This window comes from Aedes albopictus, chromosome 1 (assembly GCF_035046485.1).
Source record: "Aedes albopictus strain Foshan chromosome 1, AalbF5, whole genome shotgun sequence".
Lineage (NCBI taxonomy): Eukaryota > Metazoa > Arthropoda > Insecta > Diptera > Culicidae > Aedes > Aedes albopictus.
In genome coordinates this window covers 326415221-326434679 of record NC_085136.1, presented here as the reverse complement: position 1 = coordinate 326434679, position 19459 = coordinate 326415221, and the positions used below count along the sequence as shown (strand labels likewise).

General features: G+C 46.9%; 1 protein-coding gene across 21 annotated transcripts in view; it reads right to left on the bottom strand.

The window, feature by feature from the left end:
* LOC109415698 (uncharacterized) overlaps positions 1-19459 on the bottom strand; it is a 76162-nt gene that overhangs the window by 12242 nt on the left and 44461 nt on the right. For 6 of the 21 annotated variants that reach the window (XM_062847290.1, XM_062847294.1, XM_062847293.1 and 3 more), the window contains 4 exons: positions 11701-14083; positions 5296-5599; positions 4694-5233; positions 31-3813 (listed from right to left, as the gene is read on the bottom strand). In XM_062847290.1, coding sequence (XP_062703274.1) covers positions 341-3813; positions 4694-5233; positions 5296-5599; positions 11701-14058 — 6675 coding nt within the window. In that variant the 5' untranslated portion in view covers positions 14059-14083 and the 3' untranslated portion in view covers positions 31-340. Of the gene's footprint in view, positions 1-30; positions 3814-4693; positions 5234-5295; positions 5600-11700; positions 14084-14194; positions 15527-19459 lie in introns of those variants that run through there. The other 15 variants (XM_062847295.1, XM_062847297.1, XM_062847296.1 and 12 more) reach the window with 12 other exon arrangements.

Genomic DNA, 19459 nt, shown 5'->3' with positions numbered 1-19459 from the left:
GAATTGAGAAGAGTAACACGGTATTCCATATCTGTTGTATGTCAAAAAATGTATATTTACAAATCTTCCATCGTGTGTGTATATGAAATCATTTCAACTCATGTCAAATAACATATCACTCTTATGAGGTTACACTATGTTCTAGAAGTCCTTTATCATATCGCATTTGTTCGTAATTGCTTGAGTGTATATAGATTTGGCCTTGCTTTATATTAATGTACAAAAGAAATGATAAATACATACGTTTGACCTTACCGAATTAATGGAATGCTTAAGTAATACTTCCTAGAAATCTATCGCTTAACAAACTGTGCTTTCCGTTCCGTTATTTGATTGTTCGTTAGTGTGTTGTGTTACTGTGCTTTTTGTGAACATGTGCATCCGACGACGTTGGAAAGACATGGCTGGACCCGGGACTTGGCGTATATTCATTGCTATCGACGGTTGTGGAACTAGCAGTCTCAATGTTACTACCAGTGGGACCCACTAGCGAGCTTGCTTTAGATGTGCTAGCGACTGTACCCTTGGCCGACTGAAACGAGCCGTCCATACCCAGAGAACTTCGCTTCTTCCTCAACGTCCCTTCCCTACTGTTTGTCTTTTCCATGGTCGACTGACTTCGGTAGAGGTCTCTCGTATCCGTCTCGAAGCTTTTGTTCGTACTGTTCACCAGTCCACTGGACATCAGATCCCACTGTCGAATGTTTTCCCTGTCAATGTCGTACTTGGTCTCGTCGCGAAGTACTTCGTACACGTCGGAATGTGTATCGGAAGACGCCGAGTCCGTCGCGTTATTCGTATTGTTCGCTAATTGCACGTAAACGTCATTGTCGTCGCTAGAACCTTGTGATTTGTGCTGCTTCTTCAACAGCTGAGTCTTGTTGAGCAGTTCATCGTTGACGTAAGTCACGTCCCTCGTTATTGCTTTCCCCGCTTGCCTTTGTAAGTGTTTCCTATTCAGTGTAGACAGCTTGGACTGCATGGAAGAACCTGCTCCCAAATGATCCAGGCTTTCCATCGACTTTGCGTGCATATGCGACGCTCTCCGTAGATTGTCTCTCCACAGACTATCCTCTTCCCAAAGCTGATCACCACTGGCCGAAGTATCAGTGACGATGTTCAACGTACTCTTGGACGCCGGGTGTTGATTGCTCAACGCTGCCAACACCTGATTGCTAGTCGCACTATTGCTAGACTTCAATATGGACGCTAAAATTGACGTAGATGAGCTAACTTCTCCGCTAATACGCGGCTCCTCCAGCTGACTAGGCTTACTGTTCATCATCTTGTTGCTGTAGTAGTTCTTACTGTTCGACGACAGCGAGACCTCCAACATCTTGTTCACGTTCTTGTCGATCATCCGATCTGACTCGTAAATGTTCCGCTGGTCGATCTCATGATCCTTCTCAGCAGCGGTCAAAATGTTCGCCGCCTTCACGTGACTTATCGGGTTGTGTATATGGGATATCCCCGCCTTCTTCACCCCCACATCCCGCTGATTGTTCAGCTTCAACGGAAACTTAATCCTCCCAAAATCCGACAGCTTGCTAATATCCGTAAGTGACGAATCCCTACTCTGCAGATCCGAGTAATAGTACGGCGCCGAATCCGACAGATTGCTGTTCCCTCGACTGTGCGCCGGGGTTGTAGTCTGCGTCAAGTCGAACACCGTGCACGAACTCCGCTGATCCAGATCCATAGAGGACATCGTCGTGACCGAGTCCACTATCTCGATGTTCAAATTGCTCCGACCGGCGGCCATCAGATCCTCCGATTCACAGCGTGCGTCGTGGATCGACAGGTTCTTCTCCTTCAGCGGCGATAGGGTCAGCTTCTCGTGCGAAGCCACGTCCTCCAAGGAGTCGTAGAATGCCTTCACCTCATCATCCGTGCGGTTACCGCTTGTGTTAGGCTTCGGTCGCGCCGGCTGAATTTCCACGTTTTCGTAGTAGATGTTGTTGTCGTGGCCGTTCTTGAACCCGTCCATTGTGGGCAAATTCGTCAGGCTGTCGTTGATCCAGCTCATGCGGCTGTTGCTCGGTTTGTCGGAGTTGACGTACACGTTCTCCAAATTGCCCAGGTATTGGTCAAAGCTGGCGTTCGACACGGTTTCCTCGAGGCTGAAGGTCCCCAAGGCCTGGATCTCGTTCAACGAGTCCTCGGAAATCGGTCGACGTTTGTTGCGGGTGTGGATGTCCATCTTGGAACTGGTTCGCCGCAGCTCGATGGACTCCGTTTCCGACAGGGACGTGGACGTTCGACGGCTGATGTCATCCGCGGGTACTTCTGCTCGAAGTCGTTTGTACAGGTCGTAGTCGGAGGAGGTATTCGATCCGTTATCATAGCGGGTGTCCACGTTGTAGCAAGAACCTAGATAGTGGTTACTCTGCAAGCTGGATCGGTTGGAATCGTAGTGTGATTGCTTGCCGGACTGTGACTTGCTGTCGGACAGATTGGTTTGGCTGGATTGACGGTGATCGGAGGTATTCAGCAGTGAACACCGGGAGTTGGATTTCGATCCTCCGACTTTGTCGCGTCGTTTGACGGTGTCGAAGTTCTCCGACAGAAACATTTCGTCGCTGTTGTGTTCGTCCAGCGGCAGGGCTGTCGTCGGAATTGGCGGTGGCGATACGATTTCGCTGTCCGAGCTGTCAATGCAATCGCCCAAGGGAGTGCTGCTGCTTGCTCCGAGGTAATACGAAGCCGGACGGAAGGTATCCGATAGGCTGAATCGCGACCGAGCGGTTTTCATGCTGGAGTTGCTCAGATCCTTTGGGGATTCGTCATCTGCGTCCGAGCTGTCATCGTCCTTCAGGTAGCTGTTGTTGGACTTGAGAATATCCGGGAGGTCGTTGCGTTTGCTGTGCTTCTTGCTCAACGTGTTGCGATCGGATTGTTTCTTTTTCAGTGTACTGGTGTTGGACTCGCAAGCAGGCTTGCGATTACTACTGGGAAGCTCGGGTTTCTCCTTCTTCTCCAGTGAGTTGCTACTCAACTGAGACAGTTCCATATAGAGAGGTTCTTGATCGGACTTTGGTGGACTGTTCTGAACCATGATCATTTCATAGGTCGACCGAAGGTCATCTCCGAATACGCACTTTCCGCTTTGACCGTTGGTCATTTCGATGTAGGTGTTCTCGTCCTGGGCGTCAATCGAGCCCTTCTGAATGGAGTTGAGAATATCCATGGCGGTCAGCTTAAGATCGGAGGATTCCGAAGTGTTCAGAATAGGCTTCTTCGGCGTCATCGGCATGTAGAAAGATTGGCTCTCATTGTTGGCGTCATCCAAGTCATCATTCGTATCGTTCGGTTCGTTGTGGTCTGCCAACAGGGCTTCGTCCAGATCTTCGTCGGTGTACTCGAAGGACTTCTCGTCGGTTTCTTCGTCCTGTTGGACATGATCTTGTGATTGTTTGTCTACCGTGGGAGTATTGTCGGGTGCTTTGGTCGGTTGCTTCACTGGAGATTTGAGTATTGCGTTGTGGTCATAAACTGGGACGTACTTGGAGTCGGGTTCCAGAGGAAGTAGTTTCTCTTTGAAACTGCTATTGCTGGACAAAGGTTTGGTCGTGGGCTTCCGAACGGATGAGCCCGCTATGGAGTTGTTTTCGTAAATGTTCGAGTCAGGGTCTAGGGCAGAGTTGTCAACCGTGTTGCTAGAGTCAAAATTTTCCAGCTGAGGCTGGGATTGTTCGTTAGGTTCTAGAGCGGACTCGTCAGCAGCGGGTACAGGTTCGCTATTGTCAAGCTCTGCACTCGCGGAAGCGGAAACATTGGGGGTTGACCTTCCTGCCGGCGTATTTTCTGTTCCATCTAGGGGTTGGTAATATAATACAGATAATACAGAGCATAAGATATTGGTTTGGTGCGTGGTTTGGTGAATTGGTTGGCTGGAAGAAACAGTTGGCATCTACATACGGTATGTGGTTGTTCTAAACGTTATTTTGGCAACAGCAGGTTTTGATTTTTTGTTGGATAGACACAGAATACGAATAGTGTGTGAGATACCCCCAACCAGTAAAGTTCAGATCTACGTGGAAAAAATCAGCCGAAGGTGAGTAGAATTTTGATGTATTTTTGGTAAAGTAGCTCGTGTACGTCTCGATTAGGTTTCGGGGATTCAGGATTTGCTTTTAGGAGCTGTAGTGTCGTGTTTGGTCCGTGCCCGCAGTGCTTGGATAGATGTTTATGTTGACAACGACAAAATGTGTCTACGCGGCAGGAAGGTCAGTTACTAATGTTAATCCATTCGCCAGTCCTTCGGGTTCAGGAATCAAGACAGATAGGGTTTACTAAAAATTGACAACAAGAATACGATCAAAGGAGAGCAACACAGGATAATAACAAACAATAAGACGAACAACCAGCTTTTCAAAGCAAATCCAGAATTTGTCATGTAGAATATTAGCTACAGAAAAGGAGGAGAGCTGCAACTTCAAGCAGTGTATGTTACTCATAGAGGAAGAAGAAATGGTTCCAAAATACGAGCGAGAATTTTGTTCTGTAGCGCTCCAAATGATCCACAGCGGTTGGCTTTGACACTGTGAACTCTAAAGAGGTTATTGTGATTAGTAAGAATATACACTGGAAGGAAAGGATCGACTAAACTTTGGTTAATGATACGAATCTAACGGAATGCGACCAGAAAAGAAAAGATCTACAACAGATAGGAAGAGAAAGCTGGCTGACTTACCTTCATCGTCGGACGAATAGCTGTTGTACTCCAGGTTGGTTTTGCTGTCCATCCGTTGTTGATGTTGCTGCTGCTGCTGCTGCATTTGCTGCATGTGTTGCTGTTGAAGGTGCTTCTCTTGCTCCAGGTACATCTCGGCCTCCATTGCCATCTGTCCCGGTGACTTCACCAGGAACGGGTTACCTCCTCCGGTAGAACCCGGGGATCCCATCGCCAGTTGATGCTGCTGTTGCTGTTGTTGTGAAATCTTGCGCGTCAACGGCGATTGGAGCATCCGTTGCTTCCACTCCAGCAATCGCTTCATCGACTCTTCCCGTTTGCGTTCGCCGTCGCGAGCAGAGGGATCTTCCTCTTTCCGAGGTAGACGAGCACTGGCCGACCGGAGAAATTGCTCCTGCTGAGAGGGATACTTCTTGAGGTTGTTCATGGTCATCCGTTGAGTTCGAGGAACGCTGGCCGAACCGTGCTGTAGTTCATCCCCGTACTCCATCCGGCCGCCATAGTACCCGTCGCGTGGCACTGTGCTGGAATTCATGACTCCTGTGGAATACATGGAAATTCAGAATTTAGGAACCTTACAAATGCACCCGTCGGCAACCTACCTTGCGGTTCATCGCCTCGCACCTTCCCAGCCATCGCGCCCATGTTGGCCCTCTGCAGGTAGGACGCACTCTGCATGCGCATCTTCTCCGCGTAGCTGGCCTCCGAGTAGTAGTAGTTGTCCGGAGTACGGTTGATGTCCAGGCTGGACTTGGGCCGAGGTGCCCGGGCCGGTTCGTCCTTCTGCTTCGTCTTGATCGGATTGCGGGCTTCGTAGTCCAGGAAGTCGGCCGAGTGCGGACGCGGAATGGTCGACTGCACCGGACGTGCTCGCATTTGTACGTGCTGTTGCTGTGCGGGTGAGTTCTAGCGGTGAGTCGAAACGTGGGATTGGTGGTTAGTGACAACGGGCAGGGGTTAGTTACAGCAAGTCAGTTAGATAAGATGATCAGTATTGAGAAGGGTGGTAATGCGTCTTGGGACGTTTGAAGGACGTGCAAGTTCAGTTTCATAATCGCTGTCAAAACCTGAGGGGGATTCTCCCAGAATTCGGAGGAGGATTCTTCCAGAATCCGAGGAGGATTCTTCCTAAATTGGGAGGGGAATTCTTTCAGAATCCGAAGCAAGATTCTCTCAGAATCCTGAGCAGAATTCTCTCAGAATCCTGAACAGGATTCTCCCAGAATCCTGAGGAGGTGTCTCCTGGAATCTTGAGGAGGATTCTCCCAGAATCCTGAAAAGTGTTGTCCAAGAATCCTGAGAAGGATTTGCCCAAAATCCTGAGGAGGATTCTCCCAGCATCCCGAGGAGGATTCTTCTGGTAGCCTGAGCAGTATTCTCTCAGAATCCTGAGCAGGATTCTTTCTGATTCTCTCAGAATCCTAAGCAGAATTCTCTCGAAATCCTGAGCAGGATTCTCTCGAAATCCTGAGCAGGATTCTCTCGAAATCCTGAGCAAGATTCTCTCGAAATCCTGAGCAGGATTCTCTTGGAATTATGAGCAGGATTCTCTTGAAATCCTGAGCAGGATTCACTTGGAATCCTGAGCAGGATTCTCTTGGAATCCTAAGCAGGATTCTCTTGGAATCCTGAGCAAGATTCTGTTGAAATCCTGAGCAGGATTCTTTTGGAATCCTGAGCAGGATTCTTTTGGAATCCTGAGCAGGATTCTTTTGGAATCCTGAGCAGGATTCTTTTGGAATCCTGAGCAGGATTCTTTTGGAATCCTGAGCAGGATTCTTTTGGAATCCTGAGCAGGATTCTTTTGGAATCCTGAGCAGGATTCTTTTGGAATCCTGAGCAGGATTCTTTTGGAATCCTGAGCAGGATTCTCTTGAATCCTGAACAGAATTCTCTTGGAATCCTGAACAGGATTCTCTTGGAATCCTGAGCAGGATTCTCTTGGAATCCTGAACAGGATTCTTTTGGAATCCTGAACAGGACTCTCTTGGAATCCTGAGCAGGATTCTCTTGGAATCCTGAGCAGGATTCTCTTGGAATCCTAAGCAGGATTCTCTTGGAATCCTGAGCAAGATTCTGTTGAAATCCTGAGCAGGATTCTTTTGGAATCCTGAGCAGGATTCTTTTGGAATCCTGAGCAGGATTCTTTTGGAATCCTGAGCAGGATTCTTTTGGAATCCTGAGCAGGATTCTTTTGGAATCCTGAGCAGGATTCTTTTGGAATCCTGAGCAGGATTCTTTTGGAATCCTGAGCAGGATTCTTTTGGAATCCTGAGCAGGATTCTTTTGGAATCCTGAGCAGGATTCTCTTGAATCCTGAACAGAATTCTCTTGGAATCCTGAACAGGATTCTCTTGGAATCCTGAGCAGGATTCTCTTGGAATCCTGAACAGGATTCTTTTGGAATCCTGAACAGGACTCTCTTGGAATCCTGAGCAGGATTCTCTTGGAATCCTGAGCAGGATTCTCTTGGAATCCTGAGCAGGATTCTCTTGGAATCCTGAGAAGGATTCTCTCAGAATCCTGAGCAGGATTCTATTGGAATCCTGAGCAGGATTCTATTGAAATCCTGAGCATGATTCTCTTGGAATCCTTAGCATGATGCTCTCGGAATCCTGAGCATGATGCTCTCGGAATCCTGAGCAGGATTCTCTCGGAATCCTGAGCAGGATTCTCTCGGAATCCTGAGCAGGATTCTCTTGGAATCCTGAGCAGGATTCTCTCGGAATCCTGAGCAGGATTCTCTCGGAATCCTGAGCAGGATTCTCTCGGAATCCTGAGCAGGATTCTCTCGGAATCCTGAGCAGGATTCTCTCGGAATCCTGAGCAGGATTCTCTCGGAATCCTGAGCAGGATTCTCTCGGAATCCTGAGCAGGATTCTCTCGGAATCCTGAGCAGGATTCTCTTGGAATCCTGAGCAGGATTCACTTGGAATCCTGAGCAGGATTCTCTTGGAATCCTGAGCAGGATTCTCTTGGAATCCTGAGCAGGATTCTCTTGGAATCCTGAGCAGGATTCTCTTGGAATCCTGAGCAGGATTCTCTTGGAATCCTGAGCAGGATTCTCTTGGAATCCTGAGCAGGATTCTCTTGGAATCCTGAGCAGGATTCTCTTGGAATCCTGAGCAGGATTCTCTCAGAATCCTGAGCAGGATTCTCTCAGAATCCTGAGCAGGATTCTATTGGAATCCTGAGCAGGATTCTATTGAAATCCTGAGCAGGATTCTCTTGGAATCCTGAGCAGGATTCTCTTGGAATCCTGAGCAGGATTCACTTGGAATCCTGAGCAGGATTCTCTTGGAATCCTGAGCAGGATTCTCTTGGAATCCTGAGCAGGATTCTTTTGGAATCCTGAGCAGGATTCACTTGGAATCCTGAGCAGGATTCTCTTGGAATCCTGAGCAGGATTCTCTTGGAATCCTGAGCAGGATTCTCTTGGAATCCTGAGCAGGATTCTCTTGGAATCCTGAGCAGGATTCTCTTGGAATCCTGAGCAGGATTCTCTTGGAATCCTGAGCAGGATTCACTTGGAATCCTGAGCAGGATTCTCTTGGAATCCTGAGCAGGATTCTCTTGGAATCCTGAGCAGGATTCTCTTGGAATCCTGAGCAGGATTCTCTTGGAATCCTGAGCAGGATTCTCTTGGAATCCTGAGCAGGATTCTCTTGGAATCCTGAGCAGGATTCTCTTGGAATCCTGAGCAGGATTCTCTTGGAATCCTGAGCAGGATTCTCTTGGAATCCTGAGCAGGATTCTCTCAGAATCCTGAGCAGGATTCTCTCAGAATCCTGAGCAGGATTCTATTGGAATCCTGAGCAGGATTCTATTGAAATCCTGAGCAGGATTCTCTTGGAATCCTGAGCAGGATTCTCTTGGAATCCTGAGCAGGATTCACTTGGAATCCTGAGCAGGATTCTCTTGGAATCCTGAGCAGGATTCTCTTGGAATCCTGAGCAGGATTCTTTTGGAATCCTGAGCAGGATTCTTTTGGAATCCTGAGCAGGATTCTTTTGGAATCCTGAGCAGGATTCTTTTGGAATCCTGAGCAGGATTCTTTTGGAATCCTGAGCAGGATTCTTTTGGAATCCTGAGCAGGATTCTTTTGGAATCCTGAGCAGGATTCTTTTGGAATCCTGAGCAGGATTCTTTTGGAATCCTGAGCAGGATTCTTTTGGAATCCTTAGCAGGATTCTTTTGGAATCCTGAGCAGGATTCTTTTGGAATCCTGAGCAGGATTCTTTGGGAATCCTGAGCAGGATTCTTTTGGAATCCTGAGCAGGATTCTTTTGGAATCCTGAGCAGGATTCTTTTGGAATCCTGAGCAGGATTCTTTTGGAATCCTGAGCAGGATTCTTTTGGAATCCTGAGCAGGATTCTTTTGGAATCCTGAGCAGGATTCTTTTGGAATCCTGAGCAGGATTCTTTGGGAATCCTGAGCAGGATTCTCTTGGAATCCTGAGCAGGATTCTCTTGGAATCCTGAACAGGTTTCTCTTGGAATCCTGAGCAGGATTCTCTCGGAATCCTGAGCAGGATTCTCTCGGAATCCTGAGCAGGATTCTCTCGGAATCCTGAGCAGGATTCTCTCGGAATCCTGAGCAGGATTCTCTCGGAATCCTGAGCAGGATTCTCTCGGAATCCTGAGCAGGATTCTCTCGGAATCCTGAGCAGGATTCTCTCGGAATCCTGAGCAGGATTCTCTCGGAATCCTGAGCAGGATTCTCTCGGAATCCTGAGCAGGATTCTCTCGGAATCCTGAGCAGGATTCTCTCGGAATCCTGAGCAGGATTCTCTCGGAATCCTGAGCAGGATTCTCTCGGAATCCTGAGCAGGATTCTCTCGGAATCCTGAGCAGGATTCTCTCGGAATCCTGAGCAGGATTCTCTCGGAATCCTGAGCAGGATTCTCTCGGAATCCTGAGCAGGATTCTCTCGGAATCCTGAGCAGGATTCTCTCGGAATCCTGAGCAGGATTCTCTCGGAATCCTGAACAGGATTCTCTCGGAATCCTGAACAGGATTCTCTCGGAATCCTGAACAGGATTCTCTCGGAATCCTGAACAGGATTCTCTCGGAATCCTGAACAGGATTCTCTCGGAATCCTGAACAGGATTCTCTCGGAATCCTGAACAGGATTCTCTCGGAATCCTGAACAGGATTCTCTCGGAATCCTGAACAGGATTCTCTCGGAATCCTGAACAGGATTCTCTCGGAATCCTGAACAGGATTCTCTCGGAATCCTGAACAGGATTCTCTCGGAATTCTGAACAGGATTCTCTCGGAATCCTGAACAGGATTCTCCCGGAATCCTGAACAGGATTCTCCCGGAATCCTGAACAGGATTCTCCCGGAATCCTGAACAGGATTCTCCCGGAATCCTGAACAGGATTCTCCCGGAATCCTGAACAGGATTCTCCCGGAATCCTGAACAGGATTCTCCCGGAATCCTGAACAGGATTCTCCCGGAATCCTGAACAGGATTCTCCCGGAATCCTGAACAGGATTCTCCCGGAATCCTGAACAGGATTCTCCCGGAATCCTGAGCGGGATTCTTTTGGAATCCTGAACAGGATTCTTTCGGAATCCTGAACAGGATTCTTTCGGAATCCTGAACAGGATTCTTTCGGAATCCTGAACAGGATTCTTTCGGAATCCTGAACAGGATTCTTTCGGAATCCTGAACAGGATTCTTTCGGAATCCTAAACAGGATTCTTTCGGAATCCTGAACAGGATTCTCTCGGAATCCTGAGCAGGATTTTCTCGGTATCCTGAACAGGATTCTCTCGGAATCCTGAACAGGATTTTCTCGGAATCCTGAGCAGGATTTTCTCGGAATCCTGAGCAGGATTTTCTCGGAATCCTGAGCAGGATTTTCTCGGAATCCTGAACAGGATTCTCTCGGAATCCTGAACAGGATTCTCTCGGAATCCTGAACAGGATTCTCTCGGAATCCTGAACAGGATTCTCTCGGAATCCTGAACAGGATTCTCTCGGAATCCTGAACAGGATTCTCTCGGAATCCTGAACAGGATTCTCTCGGAATCCTGAACAGGATTCTCTCGGAATCCTGAACAGGATTCTCTCGGAATCCTGAACAGGATTCTCTCGGAATCCTGAACAGGATTCTTTCGGAATCCTGAACAGGATTCTCTCGGAATCCTGAACAGGATTCTCTCGGAATCCTGAACAGGATTCTCTCGGAATCCTGAACAGGATTCTCTCGGAATCCTGAACAGGATTCTCTCGGAATTCTGAACAGGATTCTCTCGGAATCCTGAACAGGATTCTCCCGGAATCCTGAACAGGATTCTCCCGGAATCCTGAACAGGATTCTCCCGGAATCCTGAACAGGATTCTCCCGGAATCCTGAACAGGATTCTCCCGGAATCCTGAGCGGGATTCTTTCGGAATCCTGAACAGGATTCTTTCGGAATCCTGAACAGGATTCTTTCGGAATCCTGAACAGGATTCTTTCGGAATCCTGAACAGGATTCTTTCGGAATCCTGAACAGGATTCTTTCGGAATCCTGAACAAGATTCTTTCGGAATCCTGAACAGGATTCTTTCGGAATCCTGAACAGGATTCTTTCGGAATCCTGAACAGGATTCTCTCAGAATCCTGAACAGGATTCTCGCGGAATCCTGAACAGGATTTTTTCCGGAATCCTGAGAAGGAATCTGTTTAAATCCTGACTAGGGGCTTCTAACCAATGACGTTCTTCGTGTTTGATAGTTATTCCAGTTGCCTTGCAGTTGAACAAACAATCAGTATGACTATTATAGTGTTAAAGATGAACAGTAGTATATTAGTTACAGATTCAGAGCCTTCCAATGTTGCTTGGATAGGTATTCAAAGTATTATGAGTAGCTGATCGTGCACAAATGAGTTATGAAATTCGTAATCATTTCGAGAGCTGAAAACCTTCAAAAACTTACATGAAACTCTGTGAATTTCAAGACATTGACATGCATTGCGACCCTACCCTGCCCCCCGGCCCTCAAAACTTACCTCCAGGTAGTTCGGTGTGTAGCGTTGGGGCATCGTCGGATTCTGTCCAGGCGACTGTTCATACCGCAGCGGACTCATGGGTCGCCGGTAACCTGCTGCTGCAGCAGCAGCCGCTGCCGCCGCATCGTCACCGCCCATGTTCGGTGGAAGCGACTTCGACAGCATCGTCAGGTTGTAGATGTCTTCGTAGTCGGACATGTGCTTCTCGAGGGCGGCCCGTGGTGGACCGTAGGTGTCCGGCGTCCGTCGATCATTCGGGGCAGCATTCGGGTACATGAACGGGTTGGTGAACGCTCGCTGCTGTTGCTGGGGAGTTTGCTGCAGGGCTTGCAGCTGTTGTTTGTGCTGCTGTTGCTGTTGCAGTTGCTGCAGTTGTTGTTGTTGCTGCTGTTGCTGTTGGATCAGCTTCTGGATGTACAAGTCTCGTTCGATGCGCTTTGCGTTTCCGTAGAGGGCATCGTTGTAGTTATGGCTTGGTTGTGCGGCGTTTGGTGAAGGATATGCGCTCGGGTCGTACGCTAACTGATCGTTGTAGCCTCGCTTGATGAGAGGTGATTGTGTTTGTACGAGATTGGGATTGTTCATCGCGTCTGGAGACTTTACTCCGTAGATCGGGTCGTTCGTTCGCAACTGTTGGACCTCGTGGTCGTACCGGTCGGGAAGGTGTTCTGGGCTTGGGGAGGAGTAGCCGCCGTCGGTTGCTCGCCTTGGTTTGGGTGGTGCGTTGGCGTAGAGCGGTTGAGAGCCGCCTCCGTTGTCGGAAACTGGCGTCACCGGAGCCTGGATGATACCGGTTTTGCAGACCTGCGATTGGTAGGTTTGTATTCCGGAGTCGCTGTTATCTCCACTGCGAGCGTTGTTCGATGGAGGACTAGTTTCCGACTCGCTGCTACCTTGCATCATGGTGGCCAGGGTTAGCATCCGGACCCAGGACGTCATGGATTCGGCCGTTTCGGCGGCGAACACGAACGTTCGCATGTTGGTGTGTTCGCATTTGAAGGCAAACTTCCGATAGACCTTGTCCTCCGGGAAGCACGCGGATATCTTATAGGATGGCAGCAGGACAGTACCAAGGAGTTTCTCCTCTTCCTGGCTCTTGTAGTAGTACAGGACGTACTCGGCCAGGACGAACCAACGTCTTCGCCAGACTTTGAGGCCGTCGGAGCCCTGTTTGTACAGCCAGCCGGACATACTGACCGGGGCGTTGGCAGGTCGCTTGGTGACGGGGGATTTTAGGGTGTGTACGGGGCCGCTTTTCCGACGTTCTAGGCCATCGTGCGAGGGGGAGGATAGGGAGTCGGAGTTCGGGGATTTCTGGGTCTGGGACTGGGGTTTCACGCCGCTGATTTGCGTCTGACAGGCCTGGTTCACCACTTGCCCGGGGATGTTCTGCTGGATGATGATCTGGTTCGGGGCTGGGGATTGGAGGTTGTTGGGAGTTTTAGGGTGGATGTGCTTCTGTTGAGAAGACTGGTAGAATGCTTCGTTCATGGCATGTTGGTTTGTGGCGGCTGTTGCTCCGTAGTCATGGATGTTGGGATTGGCGAGCTTCATCGGTCCTTGGGCCGGTTGAAAGTGACTCGTGAGATTCAGACTGGAGGGTGGAGCATTGCGGTTTTGGTGATGCTGTTGCTGTTGGATCTGCTGTTGATGCTGTTGCGATAGGTTTTGGAGCAGATTCTGTTTGAGATGATAGTTCGGTACCGGGGGATTTAGCTGTTGACGTAGGGCGAACGTCTGCTGTTGATGAGCAAGGGCTTCGGTTGCGGTTTTGATTTGCGCCTGGATTTTCTCCCGCTGCAGCTGCTGGAACTGAAGTTCGAGCTTGGTGAGTGGTTGCTGCTGGTTTGTTGCATGTTGGTGTTGCGTTGACCTCGGTGCCGTCTGGTACAAACGTTCTCGCTCTCCGCTACCGCTAGAAGGGGAACTCGTTTGGTAGATCTGATCGAAATGGTAATGACTTCCGATCGTGTGATGATGCTGCTGTTGCCCGGCATGACTGGAGCTCGAGTACTCGCTCAGGTAGAGACTGTTACTGTTCGACTTCGGACTACTGTGTGCGCTGAGATGTTGTTGCTGCTGTTGTTGTTGTTGTTGCTGCTGCTGTAATTGCTGTTTCTGCTGTTGTTGTTGCTGCTGCTGTTGTTGCTGTGGTGGCTGGGGTCGTATTTGGTGTGGATAGTTGATCTGAGCAAAGTTCGATGCAAAGCTCTGATACTGCGGATGATTCTGGAATACTGGAGACCTTGTCTGTCGATATTCGTTGTTCTGCTGTTGAAACGCTGGAGGCTTCGTTTGTGGAATCGGTGCAAGATGGGAGTTTGCCTGCTGAAGTTGTTGCAGCTTTTTGCTCTCCATGGTAGTGAACGTGGGTGGATCGATCCTGCAAAGAAAATACCAAACCCGGGCACGAGAAAGTTAACCAATTAGTATTCAATGCATGACATGTCTACGGTATTTATTTGAATGCGCTACTGTGTATGAGGCGGCTTACCAATCCCACAATTGCCAAAGGCAGCTAAACATTTTGTGGCTTTTGCGTTTACGACACTTTTGTTACAAATCGTTTCTACACTAATATCTAACAACTGTACAACTGCTAAAACGAAGCGCTTTCAATTGACGATCGTGCATGAAAATGTCTAATTGAAATTCCATCGCATCCTTTCCTGAAAAAAATACTTGCGTCAGAGCACTGGAATGCAAATGAAACGGGCGGCACACAACACTCTTGACATAAATTTCCGACTCTCGATTTATTACTGTGAAACGCTGGACACATGCGAGTCTTGGCTACCAGCGAATCGAATTTTCTTCCAACACTTGTTTTCACATAATCGCCCCCGTCGCAATCGAAGACTTTAAAATATTAATGTGAAAATTGCAAGTCAACGCCCGTTCCATGACCCAATTCGAAGTCGTCGCCAATGTTGTCCCACTGTCCCGTTTCGAACCTCGAATCATCCAATCATCCGTCGTCCACTTGTTCTGAACTTTTCACCAAACGTCCAATTTTCCTTGGCATTTCGCGACCGAAAAAAAAAAGAAAAATAATCTCCTTGCTCCTCTAGAACATCAACCAAGAGCACTACTCAGCGCGGCGGAGCACCCCTCGTAGTGAAGAGCAAGCAGCACTACTACGCATAGCATCACTTTCAACGACTGCCCAGCTGCCTGCCTTCCTACCCACCATCATCGTAGGAAATTTTCCCCGTCGAGCATAAATCGATATTCTGCTAGCGAGAGAAGCACTACCGTGTGTACAAATCAGGGGCTGATGAAGTGAAGGAATGGCCAAGAGACTTCAAGAGCTACTACCCACTAACCAGCTAATAATTTTCACATTTTGCTTCTATGCTCCTGTGTGTCAAACACAACGTTCTAGCATTTCTAATCCAGCACAATGCACCAACTCCTTCCCAAACCCAAATGTTTTTCCTTGGCTTCGTCGCCAAAATATAAGCTCACACCTTCACCTTCTTCCTAGGTAAATCAAAGAAAACTACGCGCGAACCCCGACTGTGTGTACGGGAAATTTTTCCCGTCCGATTCCTGGTGACGGTGATTGCGATCTGAATGGGAAACTGACGACGGAGATGCTACCAAACACATCCACTACGGCGGCCTAGCGAAGGAAACTCTCCCAAAAAATCCACACGAAACATTACACCCTCTCTTGGTTTACAACTCGCATCGCACGCTGAACTGTGAGGATGGCGCTCTCCAACGACAAGCCCTCCCCGTTGAACCGTATAGGAAAGCGAATTCAAAACATACTCTGCCTCGCTGCTGGTTCGAACCGGAGAGAACGTGTAATGCATTAATTTTTTTTGCTGTATTTTCGTTTCGAAATTGTCGCGCCAGTCTATGGTTTGCAAGCAGTGTCGTTCAATCAGCTGCACGCAGAGTTCAGGGTGCGGAGATGTGTATGAAAGCACGCGGATGTTACTTAATGACAGCAGTTGACGTAGGACTACGCTGTCGGATCGATAGTTGTCATCAATTTTCTTTTGGTCTTGTGTTATGGTCCTCAATCTTGAACTTGCCTTGAGTGCGTTGGCTACTCTCTAAGAATCCTAAGAAGGATTCTCTCAGAATCCTGAGAAGGACTCTCTCAGAATCCTGAGAAGGATTCTCTCAGAATCCTGAGAAGGATTCTCCCAGAATCCTGAGAAGGATTCTCCCAGAATCCTGAGAAGGATTCTCCCAGAATCCTGAGAAGGATTCTCCCAGAATCCTGAGAAGGATTCTCCCAGAATCCTGAGAAGGATTCTCCCAGAATCCTGAGAAGGATCCTCCCAGAATCCTGAGAAGGATTCTCCCAGAATCCTGAGAAGGATTCACTCAGAATCCTGAGAAGGATTCTCTCAGAATCCTGAAAAGGATTCTCACAGAATCCTGAGGAGGAATCTCTCAGAATCCTGAGAAGGATTCTCTCAGAATCCTGAGATGGATTCTCTCAGAATCCTGAGGAGGATTTTCTCAGAATCCTGATTAGGATTCTCTCAGAATCCTGAGGAGGATTCTCTCAGAATCCTGAGGAGGATTCTCTCAGAATCCTGAGGAGGATTCTCTCAGAATCCTGAGAAGGATTCTCTCAGAATCTTGAGAAGGATCCTCTCAGAATCCTGAGAAGAATTCTCTCAGAATCCTGAGAAGGATTCTCTCAGAATCCTGAGAAAGATTCTCTCAGAATCCTGAGAAGGATCCTCTCAGAATCCTAAGAAGAATTCTCTTAGAATCCTGAGAAGGATTCTCTTAGAATCCTGAGAAGGATTCTCTTAGAATCCTGAGAAGGATTCTCTTAGAATCCTGAGAAGGATTCTCTTAGAATCCTGAGAAGGATTCTCTTAGAATCCTGAGAAGGATTCTCTTAGAATCCTGAGAAGGATTCTCTTAGAATCCTGAGAAGGATTCTCTTAGAATCCTGAGAAGGATTCTCTTAGAATCCTGAGAAGGATTCTCTTAGAATCCTGAGAAGGATTCTCTTAGAATCCTGAGAAGGATTCTCTTAGAATCCTGAGAAGGATTCTCTTAGAATCCTGAGAAGGATTCTCTTAGAATCCTGAGAAGGATTCTCTTAGAATCATGAGAAGGATTCTCTTAGAATCATGAGAAGGATTCTCTTAGAATCATGAGAAGGATTCTCTTAGAATCCTGAGAAGGATTCTCTTAGAATCCTGAGAAGGATTCTCTTAGAATCCTGAGAAGGATTCTCTTAGAATCCTGAGAAATATTCTCTCAGAATCCTGAGAAGTATTCTCTCAGAATCCTGAGAAGGATTCTCCCAGAATCCTGAGAAGGATTCTCCCAGAATCCTGAGAAGGATTCTCCCAGAATCCTGAGAAGGATTCTCCCAGAATCCTGAGAAGGATTCTCCCAGAATCCTGAGAAGGATTCTCCCAGAGTCCTGAGCAGGATTTTCTCAGAATGCTGAGCAGGATTCTCTCAGAATTCTGAGAAGGGTTCTCTCAGAATCCTGAGAGAGATTCTCTCAGAATCCTGTGAAGGATTCTCTCAGAATCCTGTGAAGGATTCTCTCAGAATCCTGAGCAGGATTCTCTCAGAATCCTGAGCAGGATTCTCTCAGAATCCTGAGCAAGATTCTCTTAGAATCCTGAGAAGGATTCTCTCAGCAAAAGTGGCCAAAACAGAAACAAAAAAATGTAGGTTTTAACTGTAGAAGTCCCAATAGACCACTAAATTGAAAAGAACACTCAGACTCAGTTGAAACATTACACCAAGAAAATATTGTGATTCCAAAACATTCAAATGTAATGTGTAGTCCTACGTCAACACCAATCATTCCCTCCCGCACTCGTTTAACCCCCGTATGCATGCAGAGTGTCACATGTTCGAGTTCGTATTCAGCGTACGGCCTTATTCAATACACGCCTCGATCACAATAGAGACCAGCGAGCGAGAGATATCCGAGAAAGATCGCACCCACCCGCGTTTCGTACACATATTCTCCGTCATAGAAGCAGCAGTAGTAACATAAATAATAATGCGAACCGGAAGGGGCGAGCTCGGTGGCAGCGACGGAGGGCCGAGGTTCCTCCCTCACATAACTAGTTCGTCGAATGGCACATCAAGCACAGAACGAACGAACGAACTGGGTAGTGGGTACCTCTAAATGAAACGAATGTAGGTCCACCATCATCGCATCGCATCGATACAATGCAGGTCAAGTAACCTAAACTGAAATGTGAGTGAGTGTACAAAGGCCTATTCTCAGTCAGTATGTAGTTGGAAGCTATATATGATGCTCTCTCATGCTGCATATGTTTTTCACATTAATTAACTTTATGGTTTGTTTGGGTTTGCGTTTGCTCTTTCACGTGATGTTGACTCAATTTGTTCCGAGCGATTGTTTAGATAAAGAATTCATTCAAATTGCCCGCCTCGTTCGCTAGGAAACTTTTGATTTCGTTCTCGCGGTTACGTCCTATGCGTTAGAAGAGTGCTGTTAGTATGAATTGTAAGATCTTGGTTGCCCAAGTGAAAAACGAAAATCTGGAAAATCCTCCAAAAAAATTATTAAAGATTTTTTTTCAAGATTTTTTCAGAAAGTTCCACAATGAACTTTTCTGGTAATTCCTCCAAAAGATTCCCAAGGAGTTTCTCTATTTATTTCTCTATAAAGTTCTTCAGAAATTCCTCCTGGTATTACTTCAAAAATTTCTCTAAATATTCTTCTAGCGACTCATTCCAGAGATTTCCACAGGGATTTGACTGGAGATTTTTTTTAGAAATTTCTTTGGAAATGCCTTCAGGGATTCTTTCAAAAGTTTCTGCTTGTATTCTATCTGAATTTCCTTCACGAATATCTTTAGAAACTTCTCCAAAATATAAGGAATTAGATGTTTCAAAAATTGCTCTAACAATTTCTTTGACATTCCTACAGAGATACTTTCGGAAATTCTTTCAACGGTTTCTTCAAGAATACCATGAGAAATTCTTTCAGGGATTCCTGCAGAAACTCCTATAGGGATTTTTTTTAGAATTTACTCCGGTTTCGTCAAAAATATCTCCTGGCATTCCTAAAAAGACTCCTGCAGGAATGGTTTCAGAAATTCCTCCACGAATTTCAGAAGTTCTTACAGAAATGTCACAAAAAAAATTTAGGAAAAATTCTTGAAGGAATCCCTGAAGGATTTTTTATAGTAATTGAAGAAGGATTGTCTGAAGGTATGCCTTAAAATACTGCTGGTAATACCTTCGAAGATTCCTAGAAGAAAAATAAAAAATATTTGAGAAATTTCTGCTGAAATTCCTGGTGAAATTCTTAGAGAGATTTGTGAAAAAATTTCTCAAAGAATTTTGACAGAAATAGCAGATACTGTTGGATATTCTTGTAGAAATTCGTTAATCTCTCTGAGGCATCTTTGGAGGGTTTCCTGAAGAAATCCATGGAAAAACTTCTGGTGATACCTCAGGAGGATTTTTTAATCTTGACAAAAGAGAAATTTCTGGAAGGAAATCCTGCAGAACCAAAAAAAACTATCGTTGAGGTATTCTTCAGAGAACCAACGAAGAATATCTGGAGAAACTGGAGAACCCTAGGTAAATAGTCATAGAAATTTTTCTGGAAAAAAAATCCAAGAATAGATTCTGAAGAATTTCCTGTGCGAACTACGAGGAGATTTTTTGGAAAATTCCCTGAAGCATCATCGCACAAATTTCTAAAAGAATCCCAGAAATAAAAATGTCTGAATAAATCCTAAGCAATCACTGAAGGATACCTGGAGGAACTTCT